This window comes from Nuphar pumila, chromosome 13 (assembly GCF_984573655.1).
Source record: "Nuphar pumila chromosome 13, dmNupPumi1.hap1.1, whole genome shotgun sequence".
NCBI lineage: Eukaryota > Viridiplantae > Streptophyta > Magnoliopsida > Nymphaeales > Nymphaeaceae > Nuphar > Nuphar pumila.
In genome coordinates this window covers 2579380-2599741 of record NC_143261.1, presented here as the reverse complement: position 1 = coordinate 2599741, position 20362 = coordinate 2579380, and the positions used below count along the sequence as shown (strand labels likewise).

Sequence of the window (20362 nt, the reverse complement as noted above, 5' to 3'; positions counted from 1 at the left end):
CTCTATGTTATGGACAATCTTGAGTTATCAAAATATACTTTTTGAAATTTTGTGAAAAAAATATATAGGAAATTGGCACAAGAGACTAGGACATCCTAATGTGTCAAAATTACACTTGTTTTCATTTCTTACAAGTTATAAAGAAAGAGATTTTGTTTTTGAAGATTGCATCCTTGGTAAAATGAAATCTTTACCATTTGAGCCTAGTTATTTTATATTAAAAAAATCATTTGAGTTGATACATTCGGATGTATGGGGCCGGCTTCGGTTATATCCAAAGGAGGAGTAGCTTAATATGTTGTTTTTGTGGATAATTATAGTAGACACTCTTGGATATTTTTTCTTAAAGACAAATCTGAAGTATTTGATTGCTTCAAAAAAATTCATTGTTATACAAAGACTCAATTTAAAACCAATATAAAAATCTTTAGAACCGATTTCGAAAGAGAATTTGTATCAAAGGATTTCAAAAACCACCTTGACTTACATAGAATTATTCACCAAAAATCATATCCTTATACTCCTCAACAAAATGGACTAGCCGAAAGGAAGCATGCACATATTTTTGAGACTACTATAACACTTTTTATATCAAGAAATGTTCCAAAAATGTTTTCGGTCGAAGCCACTATTACGACGGTTTATTTGATAAATAGGATGCCTTCAAAAACTATTGAAAACATTTCTCCCATTGAAAAATTATTTAAAACATCTTCTGATTACAAAAGGTTGAGTCTTTGGTTGTAAATGCTTTGTTCTTACCGACAAAAATGACAAAATTTCATTAAAAGTTATTTTTTGTGTTTTCTTAGGCTATGCCGAAAATAAAAAAGGTATAGATGTTATAAAATTAAAAGGAACAAGCTATATGTCTCAAGAAATGTCACTTTCCTTGAAAACGAAAATGGATTTGGTAAAGATAAAATCTAAGAGCAATGTGATTATTCGTTTCTTTTTAATTTTGCCAATGAGCATGAGTTGTGATGACATTCATGATGTGCATGAGAGTGACAATGAAGACACTCTTGATGCACATGGGAATGGGAATGAACATGTGAGTTGTGATGACATTCATGATGTGCATGAGAGTGACAATGACGGCACTCATGATGCACATAAGAATGGGAATGAAGGTATTGATAATATAAACCAACCTCATAGTGAAATTCAAATTTATACTCCACGTACCGAAGACCATCCTCCATGTGCTTTAGAAAGATATTCTCAAAATCAAGATATATATTCTTTTAGCATTAGAAAAATCATGAGAATTTCAAAAGCTCTTAGTAGATTTGTATCCTTTGGTTCTTTTAAACCCAAATATAGAGCATGTTTAATGGTTATACACTTGTACGTAGAACCATCATCTTACAATGATGCTAAAAATCACCAAAAATGGATTTCGATCAATAAATGATGAATTAGAATCATTAAAAAAGGCAAAAAATTGAAAAAATCAAACATTGCCCAAAAGAAATAAAACTATAAAATTCAAATGGGTTTACAAAATTAAAATTGAAAGTGACGAGACAATAGAAAGATATAAAGCAAGACTAGTAGTCAAATGATACAATCAAGAGTATAGAATAGACTATGATGAAATTTTTGCTTTGGTTGGTCGAATGACCACTGTTAGAACATTTATTTTTAGAGCATCAATTAAAATATAGCTCATTTTTCAAATGGATGTAAAAAATAAAATTTGAATGGTAACCTTAATGAGAAAGTTTATATGGATCCTCTACCAAGATTAGGATTAACAAATAGAAAAATTCTTCGATTACAAAAAGCTTTGTATGATCTAAAACAAGCTCCTAAGGCTTGGCATAAATGATTCAGTAGTGTATGACACACCATAGTTTTAAATCTTGTTATACTGACACTGCATTGTTTGTTAAGTCTTCTAAAGAAGACAAAGTGATATTACATCTCTATGTTGATAACATGATTATCAGATGAGGTATTAAGCAGGGAGTTAGTCATATCAAAAATGTGTTGAAAGTCAACTTTGATGACAGATCTTGGTTTTTTACGATACTTTCTTGGAATAGAGTTGGCTTAATCACCTCGTGGTTATTTGTTGTCACGAACTAAGTATGCAGCAAACATAATAGAACGGTCAAGACTCTCAGATGAAAAATGAGTTGATATTTCAGAAGTCATCAATGTAAAGATGAAGAAGGATGATAGAGAACCTCTAAAGGATCCAACTCTTTAGAGACAAATGACTGGAACTTTGTCTAATCTTTCTATTATTTGTCTTGATATTGCATATGTTATTCATTCTGGTAGTCAATTTCAGTATGCTCCTACTATAGTACATATGAATGTTGTAATGAGGATTATTAGATATATCAGAAATACTGTTAATTATGGTTTATTTTTGTCATCCTCTTCATCGTTCGAAGTTATTACATATTCTGACTCTGATTGGGGGAGGGGATGTGAATGATCATCGGTCAACTACAAGTTTTTGTGTTTTTATAGGGGATTCGTTGATTTCGTAGAAATGCAAGAAGCAAAAAAATACCAAGCTATGACAACCAATACCTCTGAGTTGGTTTGGCTGAAGCAATTACTAGAAGACTTGGGTGTTCACGTGGCAGAACCCTCAAGATTGTATTGTGACAACAAAAGTGCAATTTAAATTGCTGACAATCATACTTTTCATGAGAGAACCAAACATATCGAAATGGATTGCTATTACGTCAGAGAACAATTCTTCAAGAAGAACATTACTTTGACATATGTACCATCCGAGTATCAATTGGTGAACTTCTTCACCAAAGTAGTTTCGTCTCTCAGGTTTTATTTTCTCCTTGGCAAAGAAAAATACTTGAACATATTTGTAATTTTGTACATATATATATATATATATATTTTTTTTGTAATAGACAAATACCCATTAGGGCTATTTTTGTCTTTTCACAGTCATGAAATAGGTTGTGCCCATTAGGGACACAACAATCTTTTTTATTATTATTTTTAGAATAGGTTTTTATTGTTTTGTTTGAGGGCATAAAGGTAATCCAGCCCATAGAGTCGTTGGGACCTCCCCAACAGTTAATGTACCCGTTGGGGGTATCCCAATGGCCCTATGGGCCTCATTGTGTGTATAAATAGGGGAGCTCTCCCCTTTGTAAAAGCAATGCTTTCTCAAGCATTTTGTAATACAATTGCCTATATTTTTTTATGTGTTCTCTTGGCCCTTGTGTCGGTTATGTGCATGTGCTTATGTGATTTGGTTGTGTTTTGGTAAGCCTATAAGAGGCACTTCATTGTTCTTGTTCTTGTTCTTGTTCTTGTTCTTATTTCATTACAAGAAATTCAAAAAGAGGCAACCAAACAATGTAAAATGGCATTTATCACAACCAGCATGCATCCCACATCTAATAGGTGAAATGACAAAAATACTTTGGGTGTGCTCGTCTAATACTGACCATCATGATTTCAGAAATATTCAAGCAATTTCCCATTAATTTCACTGAAAACCAGTGGTAAGCCGTTTTTACCAACATATGTATGCAAAGATATAGCTGTCCTATATTGATCATGTGGGTCCAAAACTTTTGCTGAGATCCAAATAGGTCTTAATTGAATCCAGATCCAAGCAGATTGGATTTGGATTGGGTCCAATCTAAGCCTCAAGTGGGTTTGATACGAGTGACTCATGCAGTCCTATTTTGGTTTCTCATTACAAGTCCAACAATCCATGAACTGCTGATTGCTAATTGTGAATTTTTGGAGAGTTCTCAGTCTTGATAAGCAAGGTTTGTTGAAAACATAAATAACCGAAATTTCCTTATTAGGATTGTCTTAGGTTGCTGGTTCATGGAATTACATTGATCTCTAAGCTAAAATGAGAAAGAAAAAGAGAGAAACAAAGACAAAATTCTGACTTGAAACAAAATCCCTGGACAGCAAAAGCTGCCCTCACAATAATGAATTATCTCAATAACAATCATCTTTCACATCCGACAGAACTGCATTCTTAGGAGAAAAACTTTTTAGAAATATCATCCACAATGTGTCCAATCTGAACTGTTCGTTTCCCCAGCTGAAGTTCTGCATGCTACCATAATCAATATACTTGTTTGACCATTTTAACTTGAATCTATGCATATGATACATCTTGTTACCATCAGGGTCTATTTGCCAAACATTTAAATAGGGTATGCCATACAGTTACAAGAGCGGGGGAGCAGATTATGCCATTTTGAACAGATAAAGTGCCTCCTTGATAATATAATTTTGCCCCCCACATCCCAGTAAAGCATTATCTTCTATTCTTCACATATGAAATAGGTAAGCCTATAATGAAGTCTAAAACTAACTCAAAAAGATAGGAGTAGATTTCCCAAACAAACAGAACAGTCTGCAGAATTTCTAGATTCACTGGTCACCATGTTTTTCCTATAGTTTCCTCCCATAGACCATGATCCTGCATAATGATAGGCTCCAGATTTCTTAATTTGAACAAGAATTCATCTGGCATTTCACCATGTCCATTTCTTCGCCGAAGAGGACATCTTCTATTGGCAAATATGATTATCTATAATATAAAGCCTGACACCAAAATGAACCTCAGAAGACATTTTTGGAAAGGTCCATCACATTTACTTTGCTTGAATAACATGTGAGGCCCATCCTAAACATTAACCAGTTCAATACAAGAAAGAGTATCTACAACTTTAGATCCACGACCATGTTTGTTTGAGGTAAAAGTGAAAACCAACAAGTGAAAACATGGCAATTATAACTGTCAATACAAACAATGCTTGATGGTTGGATGACTCAAAGTTGTGCCATCTCAAGCAAGGGAATACTCAAAAATCTATACTTTAAGAATGAGAGAAGCATCCATTAAAAAATACATATAACCATAGTCACAAATATCGGTATCGGCTATATCTTGGTGAGGCTATTTCTCGCGATATTACAGGTTTGGTGATAAATCTTGGGAAAAACATAGGGCTTAAAAAATAACAAAATATCATGATATAACCATAGTCACAAATATCGGTATCGGCTATATCTTGGTGAGGCTATTTCTCGCGATATTACAGGTTTGGTGATAAATCTTGGAAAAAACATAGGGCTTAAAAAATAACAAAATATCATGTTTAGACAAAAAATACATAAATAATAAACTAAATAAGTAAAAAATGTAAAAGAAAGAAGAAAAACATATTTAAAAAGTAAAAAAATAATAAAAACGGTAAAACTAATTGATAATATCGTGTATCAAACTGGCAATATTTTCAAAATATCATGATATTTTAACTATATTATCGTTTGCTGAATTTACAGAGATAATATCGCGATATTTTGAAAATATCGTTGATATCTGTGACAATGAATATAACTATCTGGTCTGCATCTGATGTTATCAATATTGTAGGTGAAATGAGATTATATTCAGAAAAATAAAATATTGTGATTCCCCATCTGATTTCATCAATATTGTCAGTGAAACAAAAATTATATTGAGATAAAAATAATATTGATAACAATAAAGGATTAAAATATGCAACACCAAAAGAAAGCAACTTACTTGAGACGACGCCAATCAAAATGGGGCCTCAAGTGATTCATCCCACACATCTGCACTGCCATTAGAGGCATCTTCTCCATCTTCTTCCATGGAAAGTCTGATGTATTCTCTATGTGCAAAGCGATCCCACTCGGTCAATGTTGGATTCTCCCGCTCCTGCAAGGACAATTTGTGAAGCACATAGTGTTATTAGAATTAGCAGCAGTTAATTGCTACCTATCCTGACACAGAGAATTGCAATATAACCGAGTTCTTTGTAAAACACCTGACGGATAAGAAATGGATCCCGTGTTTCAAATGCCATAAATTTGTTCAGGTTGAACAGAATATTGAAAACATTTCCTGAAAGTTTGCTACCTTTTATGTCCTTGAGAGTAAAATAACTCTCCCTCTGCATGATGAGCAAAGAATCAATATCATTTACCACATAGCCAGAAGGAAGCAGAAAACAATTAAAGGAACTAAAACTACCTCAGGGGAAATCATGTCAACCATCTGGCACAAAATGTCCTCAAAGAGAACAGGTTCCTGGGCCATACACTCCATGCGGTGTAACTGCTCCTCATAAAAGAACTGCATTTCATTAGGTGAGAGCACCCCATTGCCATCCAAATCTATACACTTAAACCTGGGAAAAAATGGAACATGACATGCATAAGATGACAAAATTAGGAGAAATTCAATATTTTCACCACAATTATCAAGATTCAGCAAACATGCATACCACCACACCCGTGATTGTGCACAATAATTACGAGGCAATTAATTATTTAATTTATTTGTAACTTGTAACCACGAAATTTTAAAAAAATTTATCAGCAGCAAGCAAAAAATGCTGCACAAACAGTTTCATAGTATCTAAGGGTGAGGAAAACTTAACAAAAGTAAAAGGCTATGACCCAACCAATACAATCAATCTAATTACCTGATACTTTGGAAATTACATCCATGGGAATGCCTTTTGGAAGCAACATTTTTTTCATATTACTTCAAGTCAGAATAACTAAAAGTCAGCGGTTGGCAATCAAACAATCCTTCAGATTAACAATGTTACTGTAATAAATAGATGAACAAACAAGCAAGTCTATGTATAAGCTATGTACAGCTTGATTATATTCTGTAATGAACCTTTGCTCAAATTTATAATCTTGCCAGAGTTTTCTACTTACTAACACTATTTACAAATGCCTCTCCTCAACAAAATACATGTCAATATTATACCTTTTACGAAATTGTATTTTTTCCTTGATTAATGTGACTTTTTATATGAAAGATGACAACTCGTTTCCAGAATTAACCCTATCTCCATTTGTTGAAAAGGACCTTCAGACTCATCCAAAGAAACTAGGTAAGCTTATGATGTACTACTGTCTAAAACTTTCTAGCAAAGTAAGTACCTATTTGTCTCTTTGGAAGATCCACATCCACTATAACTAGCTAATGTCCATAAAATGTAATGTTGAAAAAACTTGATCGTGTAGTGAAAGGCAAAGAACAAACAACTTCAATGGTTAGATAATTGACAAAATGCAGCACCTTGTTACAAGCTCCAAGTTGATTGTAATCAGTAGATAATTGACAAATGCATCACATTCTCAAATTATCGGTGTAGCTAGCAAGTGCTAATCAGTGAGGGACACTTAAGAGATAATGCATAATCTTCAAAATACATATAAGAACATACCAGTACTCAAGACTAGGCTCGGACGACTTGTCCTCCTCTGACAACATGAAGTAAACAAAGTCCTCATATCCCATTTTCCCTTCAACCTTACTTGTGAACTTTCTGGGGACCTAGTGTAATTGACAATAAAACATGTACAATGACAATCATTAAAGCCTAATCACTATGCAGCAGCTATCAGATGTCAAGAATTCTGAAAAAACTTTTCTGCTTAAAGAGAACCTGTGAAAATATTCTCTCCACAATCCTGTACGTCAGGGCGTGGTTACCATATCTAATGAGATTCTCTTTATCAATTAAGAAGTCATGATCTGTGTCAAGCTCCCAGAATTTGCAATATATTACATAGAAGTGTTCATAAGAAAAATATCTGTAAGAAACAAAAAGCAATAAGAAACTGATTTTAGAGTTTTATCCTTCATCACTCACAATTAAAGCACGAGGTATTGCACCATAGTTGTAGTTTTCATGCTAAGCATCATTAGGAAAAAAATGTGATTAAAAGGAAGGGTCAAAAAAAAAGTCATAAAGCAATTGATTCACAACAATAATAAGAACAACAACAACAACAACGCCTTCATCCCAAAACAATTGGGGTCGGCGATATGAACCAAAAAAGAAAATCATTCTGGGTCTTCCACATGAATCCTTCTCCTCCAATCATTTCTATCCAATGCCATGTCCTCGGTGAGGTTCAAAGCATTCATATCCTTTCCTATCACCTCCAGTTTGGGGGAAAATTCTCAAAAAGAAAGACCTAAAGTTTGCAAGGCAAGTGAAACAAAAGCTGTCCCACGTTGTTGCAAGGTGCAGTTGCCAAGAACTTGTTAGTACCCAAAAGACGAGCAGCACAAATAGCAGATGGAAGATAAAATGAACAGATCAAGATGTTCCAAATGAAGAAAATTTTCAGTCTGTTGTATTCTGAATACGCATAAAATGGAACAATGATAATGCAACATGTCCAATTAAAATCAAAATAAGAAAGTCATTCCAAACATACTTCAACACTTTGTTAATGTCCTCTTCATCATCCACATGTTGCATTGCGGCAATAAGATTTCCACGTTTCAGCTCCCTCAGTGTCAGATGACCATTACCAGATCGATTCACATAGTAAAAGATTCTGTATATTACAGTTTCAGCTGAGAGGTCATCCCAGAAAGAAACAAATTAGCATATAGCAGCTAATATATGGACACTGATAGAAGAAATGAAATTGTCAAAATCAGATAAACTAGAAATTCTAGATACAAAATTAAGGATCTCTTAAAGCAACATACACCAAAATCTCTGTATTTACATTGATGCACTAGTTTGGTCCACACCAAAGAAAAAAAAATAGCACAGTTATTGCTGGTTGAAACTGTTCAGAAAAGGAAAACCAACACGTGCATAAATCATGACAAGACCAGTGCTTCCATACAGCATATCATACACGCATCAAGCAAATTACATGCTTGATTAGACGAAAAACAAAGAAAAGTCACAGCTTTAATGCTGAACAAGGAGCACCAAAGAAAAAGTAAGACAGAAAAGAAAGGAGAAACAGAGCATAATCAGCATGTTATATTCAAGCAAATGATTGCATGCCTTTGTCAGACAGGTACAGGTGCTGGTACATTGTACGATAGGGATCTGGCTAGCATGACATGGGTGTTTTCCAAAATAAGGGTGCGAGGGGGCAGCCAGGTTGTACATGCTGCACACCCACATATAACACACATTATATATGTGGAAATAGTTGGTTAGTTGTGCATAGGGACAAAGTTGGTATTTATTTATTTGTTACGTACATTTATTCATGTGTAGGTAGGGTCATTTAATCTTACAGTGTATATGTTAAGGTCATTTTAGTCATATTTGTTTGTTTCTTTGCAGTCTCTGTAGCACCAATAAAGAGGGCCAACTCCCGTATCTTTCTTTATGAGGAAAAAACTTTGAGGTTTTGCCCCTGCACACACAGTATTCTTCTTGTGAGTGCCTCTCACCCAGCTGTACCATATATGGTAACAGAGCTACATTGGGAGGCATTCGAGGCTTGTCCGGCTGCAAAACTGCTACTGAAAGTGCAGCATTGGATTACTTGATGAAGGATAGGCTGATGTCAGCCATAAGCCCCATGACCCCCCTTGAAGGAGTTTGATTTGGTCTCCTTTGCACTGCAGTTGGTAAACAATCACAGAATTTTGACACAAACCATGCACAATTGGAATTCCTATTAAATGAGATACAAAATTTCTTTTATTCTCTGTTCATTTTCGGAAATTCTAGGCCAGATTTGAAGATTGTTGCATCATGAGTTATATTCACTGTTTTGCCTTCGGGATTTGGACCTATTTGGGTCGTTTTTGGATCAGGAGCTGCTGAAAGTGGTTTATTCTAATCTTATTCTAAGGTACTCATTCTTTATCATATATTTTTCGTCAGTCTGATCTTCGGTGTAAATGTAAGCATCTCAACTGCATGCATTCTTGTTGTTTTTTTGTTGTCCAACACAGCACCATAATGAAGGAGGTCCTATTACAAAATCCACAATAATGTACAAGCACATACGCTGCATAGAATGTTATTGAGCATTATATTTTACAAGTAGAATATAAAAATTGTGGTAGATATTTATTTATTACAAATAAATTATAAGGTTGTATTATTGTATCAACCAGTACTCTCTCTCTCTCTCTCTCTCTCTCTCTCTCTCTCTCTCTCTCTCTCTCTATCTTAAGCATATAAAAATGGTTGCAGATATGTATTTATTCCAAATAATTTATAAGGTAGTATTATTGTATCAACCAGTACTCTCTCTCATGCACGAAAGTGCACACTTGACACTAGTTTTTAAATTTGATAATATTGTTAAATACCATCAGAAAACATTGTTCACTACACATGATAGATGGCCATCATTGTTAAAACCTAAATGTCCCTATACATCATATAATACAATAGTATATTATAGTATACTGACTTTTCAGAGCACCACAGAGTGTATTGCAATGTTCTGCAGACACAGTATCATACACAACCCTTTTAGATACATAGACATACAAGATAACCATAAAGTAGGTGCTGACTCACTGCATTGTAATAAAGATTATTGCTTTATGCTCATGGCGGCCATATTCTTCTTTTTCATAATCATGGGGGAACAATAAATTAAAAAAAAAACCATTTGAAGCATCAGAGCCTGATTACCAGAACTATCTGGAGCTATGTCATACGGACACGCCGTATGGGGTGCCGTACCCATGTCGACACGTCAGGACACGGGTACGGGTACTGCACTGGGTCGGGTCCAACCCTGACCCCATCGAAAAAGATTTTTTTGTGGCGTTAGACCTGTGGTCAAAGGGGGTGGGACTATTTTGGTCCTCCTCACCACGATAAATCTCTCTCTCTCTCTCTCTCTCTCTCTCTCTCTCTCTCTCTCTCTCTCATTTTTTGGGGGGCATTGACCTGGGTGGGGGGAAATGACAGAGAGAGGGGGGTACATGAGAGGGAGAAACGAGAGAGGGAGAGAGAGAGGTACCTACCTCCCTTCTTATTCATATACAGCGAGAGAGGCATGGGGTCGTCATCCTCCTCCTTTGTATACATATGTATATATATAGAGAGAGAGAGAGAAAAAAGCGGTGGAAATGGGGTTACAAAGTACCCCTTTATGTTTTAAGAAATTTCATTTTACTCTTTTTTACACCCTTTTATGTTTTAAAAATTTTCATTTTACTCTTTTTTTTCTTTTACATTTAAAATATATATATATATAATTTTTTTTATAGCCGTGTCCCCGTACCCACATTTTTCAAACTTGCTGTGTTGTACCCTCCGTACCCGCACCCGTGTGACATAGATCCGAAGAGTTTAACAACCAAAATGCAGAAGAGTGGAATGCAGATTCACAAAATTAAACAAAACAGAAAGTAATTGACAATTTACCTACCACAAAAAGCTATTTTACAATATTCATAGAGATTCATATACTCCTGAGCTTGCACATCCTCTAGGAATTAAAAGAAATTAAACGTGGATGTGGGATTCCACACAAGCTACTGTCACTCCTAACCTCACAAATCATAATCCTGCAGTTCACACAGAGATTTCTGGCAAGAAAGCCACTACCATGATCGCACAGAGATCAAAGGTCAGGCAAAGGGAAGTATGACTCAATAAAGAATATCTTTGGTTCATGCTCGCATCCAAACAAAGGGAAAGGAAATCATGCTAACACAGAAAGAAGAATGCCGAATCAATACTTATGCATGATTGTACTCACCATATCTATCCTGAAACTCAGGTGTACTCTGTAAAAACTCCAGCCCTGGATGTGTGTCCAAAAGCTCTTGAAGAACTGGTTTAAAGTCCTCCTGTACCGAAAACAATTAGGCAGAGAAACTAGTAAACTAATGGCCGAAAGTATGGCTTAGAATCTATATATGCCAACATAGTAGTTAAACCATATAAAGTTTAAGCAAGTTTTGATAGATGTATACAATAGTCAAACATGCAAAGTATCACTCAAGGGGGGAACACAAACCTGAGTAAGATAATTCCGGCCGGGTTGCTTCAGAACTCTAAATATTTGGGTAGGTATATCCATTGTCAACATACTGCTATTGATCCAGTAATCAACAAATTTGTCCCTGAAACCAAATCCCTAAGGATATATTAATTGATTATTTTAAGTGGAACATATCCAGAAGAAATCAATATTGCAATCAAAATCATGGATAGAGGCTGCCAGTCAACTCCTAGTTTAATCAGGCTAAAAAATAAAAGGGACAGAAAACCTTGAGGACAGAGATGCTTCAATGTAATGTATAGAACTATGAAAATTACTAATTTATATATAAGAGAACCCCTATATAACCATATAGTGAATAAATAATTGATGTTCATGTTAAAATGTATTGTTTTTATTGATTTGGAGAGATATAGAGAGAGGAACAACGATTTGCATATGGTTTTTATTGATTTGGAGAAGGCATACGATAGAGTACCTAGGGACGTTCTCTTGTGAACAATGATGAAGAAAGGTGTTTCTCTCAAGTACATTAGTATAATTAAAGATATGTACGAAGAAATAGTAACCAATGTCTGCACTTATGGAGGGGTGACAACCAATTTTCCTATAACAGTTGGGTTACATCAAGGATCTGCATTAAGTCCTTTCTTATTTGCTATAGTGATGGATGAGCTTACGAGATCAATTCAAGAAAATGTGTCGTGGTGTATGTTGTTGGATGATATTGTTTTGATTGATGAGTCTAGAGTTGGGGTTAATGCTAAGTTAGAATTATGGAGATAGACATTGGAAGCAAGAGGTTTTAAGTTGAGCAAGAGTAAGACAGAATATATGGAATGTCGGTTTAGTAAGCAACGAAGTAGTGATGGGAGTGTAGTGAAGCTTGGTGAGCAAGAAATACCGGTGGATGACTGTTTCAAATATTTGGGATCTATCATTCAAAAGTATGGAGAAATTGATGGAGATGTAAATCATAGGATAAAGGTTGGGTGGATGAAATGGAAAAGTGCAACTGGAGTGTTGTGCGATCGTATAATGTCATTGCGGTTGAAGGAAAAGTTTTATAGGACGACAATTAGGCCCGCTTTACTATATGGTACGGAATGTTGGGCTGCCAAGAGACATCATATTCAAAAAATGAGTGTAGCTGAGATGCGTATGCTTAGATGGATGTGTGAAAATACAATAAAAGATAAGATTCAAAATGAGGAGATACGTAAGAAGGTAGATGTTGCATCTATTGAAAATAAGATGAGAGAGAATCGTTTATGGTGGTTTGGACATATTCGGCGAAGGCCTAATGATGCTCCAGTTAGAAGGATGGATAAATGGGAAAATATATTAGTTAAAAGAGGTCGGGTAGCCCTAAGAAGACTTGGATGGAGATGATAGGAAAGGATATGAATGCTTTGAACCTCACCGAGGACATGGCATTGTATAGAAATGATTGGAGGAAAAGGATTCATGTGGAAGACCCAGAATGATTTTCTTTTTTGGTTCATATCGCCGACCCTAATTGTTTTGGGATGAAGGCGTAGTTGTTGTTATTGTATGTTAAATGTATTGTATATGAGCCATTTTTGTATTATTTGTTGAGGATATATATATATATATATTCTAATGTGTACGCAAACTAGGGGTATTTCAGTAATTTCACCTTGTAACAAGTGCCAGGCCACTAGGGACTGACGACCTCTTATTTTTTCTGTTCTTGTAATTAATGCTGGACAGAATTGGGTGCTAGTCCAACTACCCCCAACGGCTAAATTCTAGCCATTCGGGCTGGCCCAACAAACCCTTGGTACATGGAGTGCCTATTTAAAGGCACTCCTTCCCCTTGTAATTATTATGTTTGTTCCCAAGCTATGTCACAGGGATTCGGCCAACCAGGTGTCGCACCCGCATCAACGCGACGCGATGTGGGTGCGCGTGCGTCACCCGGTGCGGTCAACCCGACCCTAGGTGCGGTCAACGCACCCAAGGTCATTTATGTCCAACTTTTGGACATGAAAAAAAAGAGGCCCGCTGAAATGGGCATGACAGCCAGAAAACTTAGGAACTGGTTTGTCAACATGGTGAGTTTCGAGACACAACTCTTCAACTTTCTTTACGGCAACCACATGTCGTAGCCAACTACCAAGGAGTCTCTTCTCTAAATTGTTTCTTTGGGTAAAGCGCGGGCTCAACCTGCGAAGGTGCCTGGTTCAACAAGAATCGATTGACAACGGTGAAGAGATCGGTTCCTTCTAGCGGCGAGTGCCACTCGCCAAGCTTCTTCTATCTCTTGAGTTGCTTCATGGTCGAAGGGAAATGATCCTCATCGAAATCTGCAGAGGGGTTTGCGGTGGGGAGATACCTCCATCTCTTGGACAGGATGTTGGTCCTCACCACAACTTTGATGGGGAGTGAATCAGGCAATGCATTGATACTACACCTGGTGGCTTTCTTCATCATTCTCACCTTTTACTGAAGATCATCAACATACAACAGTAGAATAACAATGAAATCACTTATTTTCTTAACAAAAAGAGCAGTGTCAGTATAACAAGTAAATCTCAAATTGATTAATACATTACTAAATTTGTCATAACAAGCTTTAGGAGTTTGCTTAAGTCCATATAAGGCCTTTTTTTATTTTAAAATTTTACCATTTAAATTCATACCCGGATGTGGTTCCATATAAACTTCTTCACTCAAACTTCCAATTAAAAATGCATTTTTAACATCAAGTTGAAAAATTGCCCATTTTTTAATAGAGGCTATTGCAATAAGAGCTTGAACACTAGTCATTCGAGCAACTGGGGCAAAAGTTTCATCATAATCCATCATATATTCTTGAGCATACCCTTTGGCTACTAACATAGCCTTATATCTTTCTAAAGAGCCATCACTCTTAGTTTTTAGTTTAAAAACCCATCTACATCCAATGGGTTTCTTGCCATTGGGTGGATCAATGATTTCCCAAGTTTCTGCCCTTTTAAGTGCATTAAGTTCTAGTTCCATTGCTTCATTCCAATGAGCATATTGTTTAGCATCATTATAATGAGACGGTTCATGAAATGAGTGAAGGGCTAGCAGACATGCTCAAAAATTTGGAGAAAAAGAATCATAAGACACAAATCTATTTGGCATTTTAAAAATACGATTTGATCTTCTTTGAGAGGACTCTTTAATCGACTCATTTTGAGAGAATTTTTCAAGGGCACAAGGAGGATTGCTTTCATTCCTTCTAGAGTAGACTTGTGTTTGCCTTAGTATATTTTCTTCTAAATTTTTGTCATCATTTGGAGGTTTGAAATAATCCTCTACGAGAGTTTCACTAGATTCAACATGATCATCTATGACCTTTTCTTGAGGTAACAAGTCAAATAAAAAGGAGTAATTAACATTTTCATTTGGTTTATGTGAAAAACCATTTTCTTTTTCTAAAAATGTGACATCTTTTGAGATATAAAGTTTATTTTTGAATATGTCAAAACATTGATAGCCTTTTTGTTTTTTGTCATATCCTAAAAAAATACATTCAATTGCCCTTGAAGAAAGTTTATCATTTTTGTGAGTTAGAACAAAGCATTTACATCCGAAAATTCTTAGCCTTTTATAATCGGGAGACATATTGTAAATTTTTTCAAATATAAAAAGATTTTTCAAAGAAGATGAAAGGGTTCTATTGATAAGATATGTTGAGGTTAGAACCGCTTCGGCCCAAAAGGATTTTGGAATGTTTTTTGAAATTAATAAGGTTCTTGTGGTTTCTATTATGTGTCTGTGCTTTCTTTCCGCAAGACCATTTTGTTGCGGAGTGCTTAGACAAAAACGTTGATGGAAAATACCATTTTCTTTCAAATAGATTTGAAATTCATTGGACATATATTCGCCTCCCGAATCGGATCTAAGAATGGATAGATTTCCTAAAAATTGATTTTTAACCATTGCATGGAATTCTTTAAAGAAGGAGAAAACTTCGGATTTGCGACTTAAGAAGTAAATCCATGTAAATTGAGTGAAGTCATCAATAAAGACTACATAGTACGAAAATCTTCCTTTGGATAAAATAGGGGAAGGTCCCCATACATCGGAATGAACAAGTTCAAAAGGCCGAGTTGTGACATAATTTCTTTGAGGAAATGGAATAGTTTTAGATTTCCTAAAAATGCAATCTTTAAAAGTCATGTGTTTGTCTTTACAAGTATGGTTCAAAAAAGGAAAAAGAGACATCTTTACAAAATTTGGATGACCAAGTCTCTTATGTCAAATTCCAATACTTTTGTCCTTTATAAGATTACAAAATGACTTCGATGGAAGAGTCAAAAAGTCCATAAAATAAAGATCACCCCTTCTATGGCCTTGCCCAATCAGCTTCCCTGACTGGAGATTCTGCACGATGCAATCTTTAGGTGAGAAAGAGACTTGGCATCCATGATCGGTGATTTGGGAAACGAAAAAAAGATTTAGATTAATTTTTTAAATGACTCTTACTTTAGGAACGAAAAAGTTTAAAGAAGTATTAAAATCAATTGTTCTAATACTTTTAATTTTTAAAGATGTCCCATCGACCGTTGAAACATAAGAAGATATGGGTTCGAAAGAAACATTAAAAAGAAAGTTTTTATAAGATGTCATATGAAAAGAAGCATCGGAGTCTAGTATCCACATACCTGGAGGTGATGAAGAATAGGCGATGGGGGCTCCTGATGTTGAAGATGAAGAAGTCTTGAGAAGATGTTGGAGAACTTCGGAGATATGATAAGAGTTTCTTTGATATCTCCTTCTTTGACACTTTCTTCTTCCTTCTTTGGAGAATTTTCTTCCACCGTGACCACTTTTCCCTTAAGCTTTGGGCAAACCGGCTTGATATGTCTCGGTTCATTACAATAGTGACAAATCGCTCTTTTTCTATATCCATTATTTTTGTTAAAGTGGGGAGGTCTGTATGCTTTTACATTTGATCCGGGCCTAGTAACGACCAAAACTTCATCATTGTTAATGCCAAGACGAGTTTCTTCTTGGTATACTTCGGCAAGAGCGTCTTCAATGGGTAATGCTTTACTTCTATGGAGAAGGGATGCCCTAACTTGTTCAAATTCCGGCCGAAGACCACAGAGGAATTGGAAAAAATGCTCCTTTTCAATTTGTTCTCTTCTCAACTCAATATCTTCTGGAGCCACCCATTTGGGCTCAAGAAGAACAAGCACATCCCAAAGAGGGGTTAAAGAACTAAAGTAATCACGGACACTCATATCTGTTTGTCTAGTAGAACGAATTTTTTCTTGACAAAAAAATTGTCTACCTAGATCCTTTTGGGTATACGTACCATTAAGAAAGAACCAAGCCTCATTGGCCCTTCTAAATTTAGAAATGTTGGCACAATTTTTGAGGTCCACATTGTTCATAAACCATGCCCAAATTTTGGCATGGTTACTTTTTCAATCCACAACTTTGGATTGATGGTCATTGATAGCTTTGATGCGCTCATCGCCATCTAAAGCTTTTTCAATCACACTTTCAATTTTAGTGAGAACAAGAGAGGGTTCGGGAGTAGTTCCCATAACAAAACCTCAAAGTTTCTTACCTCTTAGATGATTTTCCATAGCGGAGGCCCACATAAGGTAATTAGATCCATTAAGCTCAAAAGAGAGCTCTACTTTAGATTCGCGCTCCATAGGTACCGAATAGTCTTCCTTTCTTTAAAAGCTTGAGAGGCACACGTTCCAAGACACCAAAAAGAAGAGAAGCTCGATCACCAACCTTGCTCTGATACCATGTAATGAAAAGGGGGGCAGAAGCACCAATAAAGCAAACCACTCTTGAAGAGTGATCTCAAGAGCCAAGAACACAAACACTAAAAGTGTATACAAAAACCCACTAAAGGAAAAAATGACTAAAAGTCATAAGTTGGATATTATTGAAGAAAGAAAGAAGAGGGTAAAAAAACCTTGCAAATACAAGAGAAAGCCTTCTCTATTTATAGAGGAGGAAACCAAAGAGGAGGGACCACAAGGGGGCTCCCATCTAGTCGTTGGGAGCCCCAACGGTCAAGATGAGTGGGACCCCTTGTAGTCTTAGAATATGCAAAACAAAAATAAAAAAAAGAAAAAGAAAAAGTAAAAAAGGAGAGAAAAGGAAAAGGGGAAGTATTACATGGGGATTTGCCATAATACCCCTATCGAGTATTTGGAGAATAAGAAAACAATATGTATATATATAAGTATATGTATGTACATAATTTAACACTGGAATAGGGGGAGAACACCTCAAACCACAGTCCTGCAATAGGTATCAAAGGCCAAAACATAAGATTTTAAAAGGAAAACTAAAAACTTCTAATTTGAACCATAGCAGGGGATACTCAGCAGCACATACAAAGGCAAAGAAGCCAGGTGGAAAAAATTAGTAGAGGAAAAATGTTCTCAAACATAAATGATAACATTTAAAAGGGAAGACACGAAAAACATTAAGATGAAAAACCCAGATTTTGGTTTTACTTGAAAGACAGCATCTTTACACAACAAATTAAACAATGGACAGGTAAACTGAGTAAAGTGCACTCTATTTTAGATAAGGAATAAGTAACTTCGAAGCTGAACCAACAGAACTATAGAGTCTCCATTGCCAAAGAATCGAATTGACAGCATATACATGATAAAGAAAGAAATTTTGACATTCCTGAATTCAAGCATCACTTCAACAGCTAATTTAAGAATAAAGATCCCTGAAAAACAATTCATTGAAGACTTTGAAGACAACAAAGATGTATAATAGCAGTTCTATAACTGAAAAGTTACCATACCTCGTCACAAATCCATGGCCCTCAACATCTATCTTTTTAAAAAGAGTGCTAGAGAAGAAAGATGGCAGCTTGCATACTTCCTTTGTCAATGTTCTAAATTCTGATATAACAAACAAGGGAAGGTGTCCATAAAATTGATTAGGAGACAAAAATCAGAATAGTCACACATTAAAAAATATATCAAAATTCAAACCTTGAACTTGGAGTCCATTGTTCTGACCATAGAAAAGTTGATCGATTTTAAAAAGGCATTGTTCTTTCAATTCATTTGGAGGTGGTTGGCCATTCTTGAAATAGAACTACAAGGTATTTAAGACAATATATTAAAACGCTGTCAGGCAACAAAAAGAGTTTGAGAACTCTGAGAAAAAATACTCAACAGATGGTACATACCAGAGGTATGAATTCCTTCACAGGCTCGCTGACCAATTTTAGCGGAGAACCTAGATGAGATGGCCCAGCTCCATGTCGCTTCACAACACGTGGAGAACCAGAAGTGCTTCTTGGAGAAAGAGGTGGTGCACTGCCAGCAGGAAATATCGACGGCAAAGAATTTGTTGGAGAAGAACTTGAGCTGCTAGTGGTGCTGGAAACACTCAAAGTAATACCAGCCTTTGCATCATCAAGCAAGGACTTTACCTGAATGAACATCAAATAGATGAGAAATTTATAAGACCCTCCAAACTAGCAGTAAACAACTAAAGAAAAAAAAAAGAGGGGAAAAAGCAGCAGACAGTTGGACTAGGTTAACTCCTTTTCTTTCTGTAATTTTAACTGTACAGGCAGCATAACTACTTTTAAAAGCATTAAAAAATAGTGCAACTTTGCCCACATTTGGCTGTTGTCCTAAAAATAGGCATCAACAGAACAGCGATGACATATCCAACTTGACTTCCTCGTCAATCGATCTTTCCCTAGAAAAGGGATAACATAAAAGCTAAGATTAGGAACATCATTTATTTGTTCTATCTTAAAACCTCCATCCTTCCCTCCTTTCTTGTTCTCATTCCTATAAGTTACCTCAGAAACATGCCCTAAATTCATGTACATATGGCATTCTAATCCTTAGAAGGGTTTCATGTCTTAATCATTGCACACAATTTCATGCTAGTAAATGTGTCAAAACAGATTCAAGAAAGACTTGGTTCACAACAGAGCCACAAATGGTCTGCACTAAATTATTTACTCCTTATCATGAACTTAAGAGAGCAATCAAGTACTCAACAATAGAATAGATCTAACACTGCAAAAGTGATAACACTTTAAAGTGCTTTTGCTACAGAAACCATGCTTATTTTTTCTACAACTGATCAACATGTTGAAATAAAATGTTGTAAACATATCCTCTTCAACTTTTTCTATCACTTTTCTTACTTGATGGCATGCACGACTATATCAGTCTGCATGTGGCACAAAAATGTTGACTTAAAACCTTTTAGGGAGGATGCCTAACAGATGAAGAATGTACATTCATGGAAATCATTTACATCTCAGTTCATTTTGCTTCATCATTCGCTAGCTACTTTTCTTAGCTGCCAAGTCATCTATACGTGTCTATAAATCATAATGTACATATTGGAAAATCAGGATAAAGTTACAGTCATGCTCGCAAATGCCAATATCATTTTTTATGACTAAACTTCATCTTACATATCTTCCAATGAAATCAATGCACTTGCTTAAAAACTATATCATACTGCAACAAGATGTTCAAACTATCATAGGGCCATAGAGAAACAGAGTACAATACAACCCTCCATATCAAATGGGATGTGCATGCATACAGCATCCAGCTAAAAATGTACAACCTGT

The 20362-nt window shown here is 35.6% G+C and overlaps 1 protein-coding gene across 1 annotated transcript in view; it reads right to left on the bottom strand.

Annotated features, from left to right (window-relative positions):
• The window catches only part of LOC149817503 (putative serine/threonine protein phosphatase 2A regulatory subunit B''delta), a 60691-nt gene that overhangs the window by 36905 nt on the left and 3424 nt on the right, over positions 1-20362 (bottom strand). Inside the window, exons 2-12 of the mRNA XM_089984261.1 lie at positions 18944-19189; positions 18744-18849; positions 18551-18650; positions 11773-11878; positions 11512-11602; positions 8242-8383; positions 7461-7608; positions 7239-7348; positions 6026-6182; positions 5820-5945; positions 5555-5710 (exon numbers count right to left, since the gene is read on the bottom strand). Of these exons, the coding sequence (XP_089840387.1) occupies positions 5570-5710; positions 5820-5945; positions 6026-6182; positions 7239-7348; positions 7461-7608; positions 8242-8383; positions 11512-11602; positions 11773-11878; positions 18551-18650; positions 18744-18849; positions 18944-19189 (1473 nt within the window). The 3' untranslated portion in view covers positions 5555-5569. The remainder of the gene's footprint in view (positions 1-5554; positions 5711-5819; positions 5946-6025; positions 6183-7238; positions 7349-7460; positions 7609-8241; positions 8384-11511; positions 11603-11772; positions 11879-18550; positions 18651-18743; positions 18850-18943; positions 19190-20362) is intronic.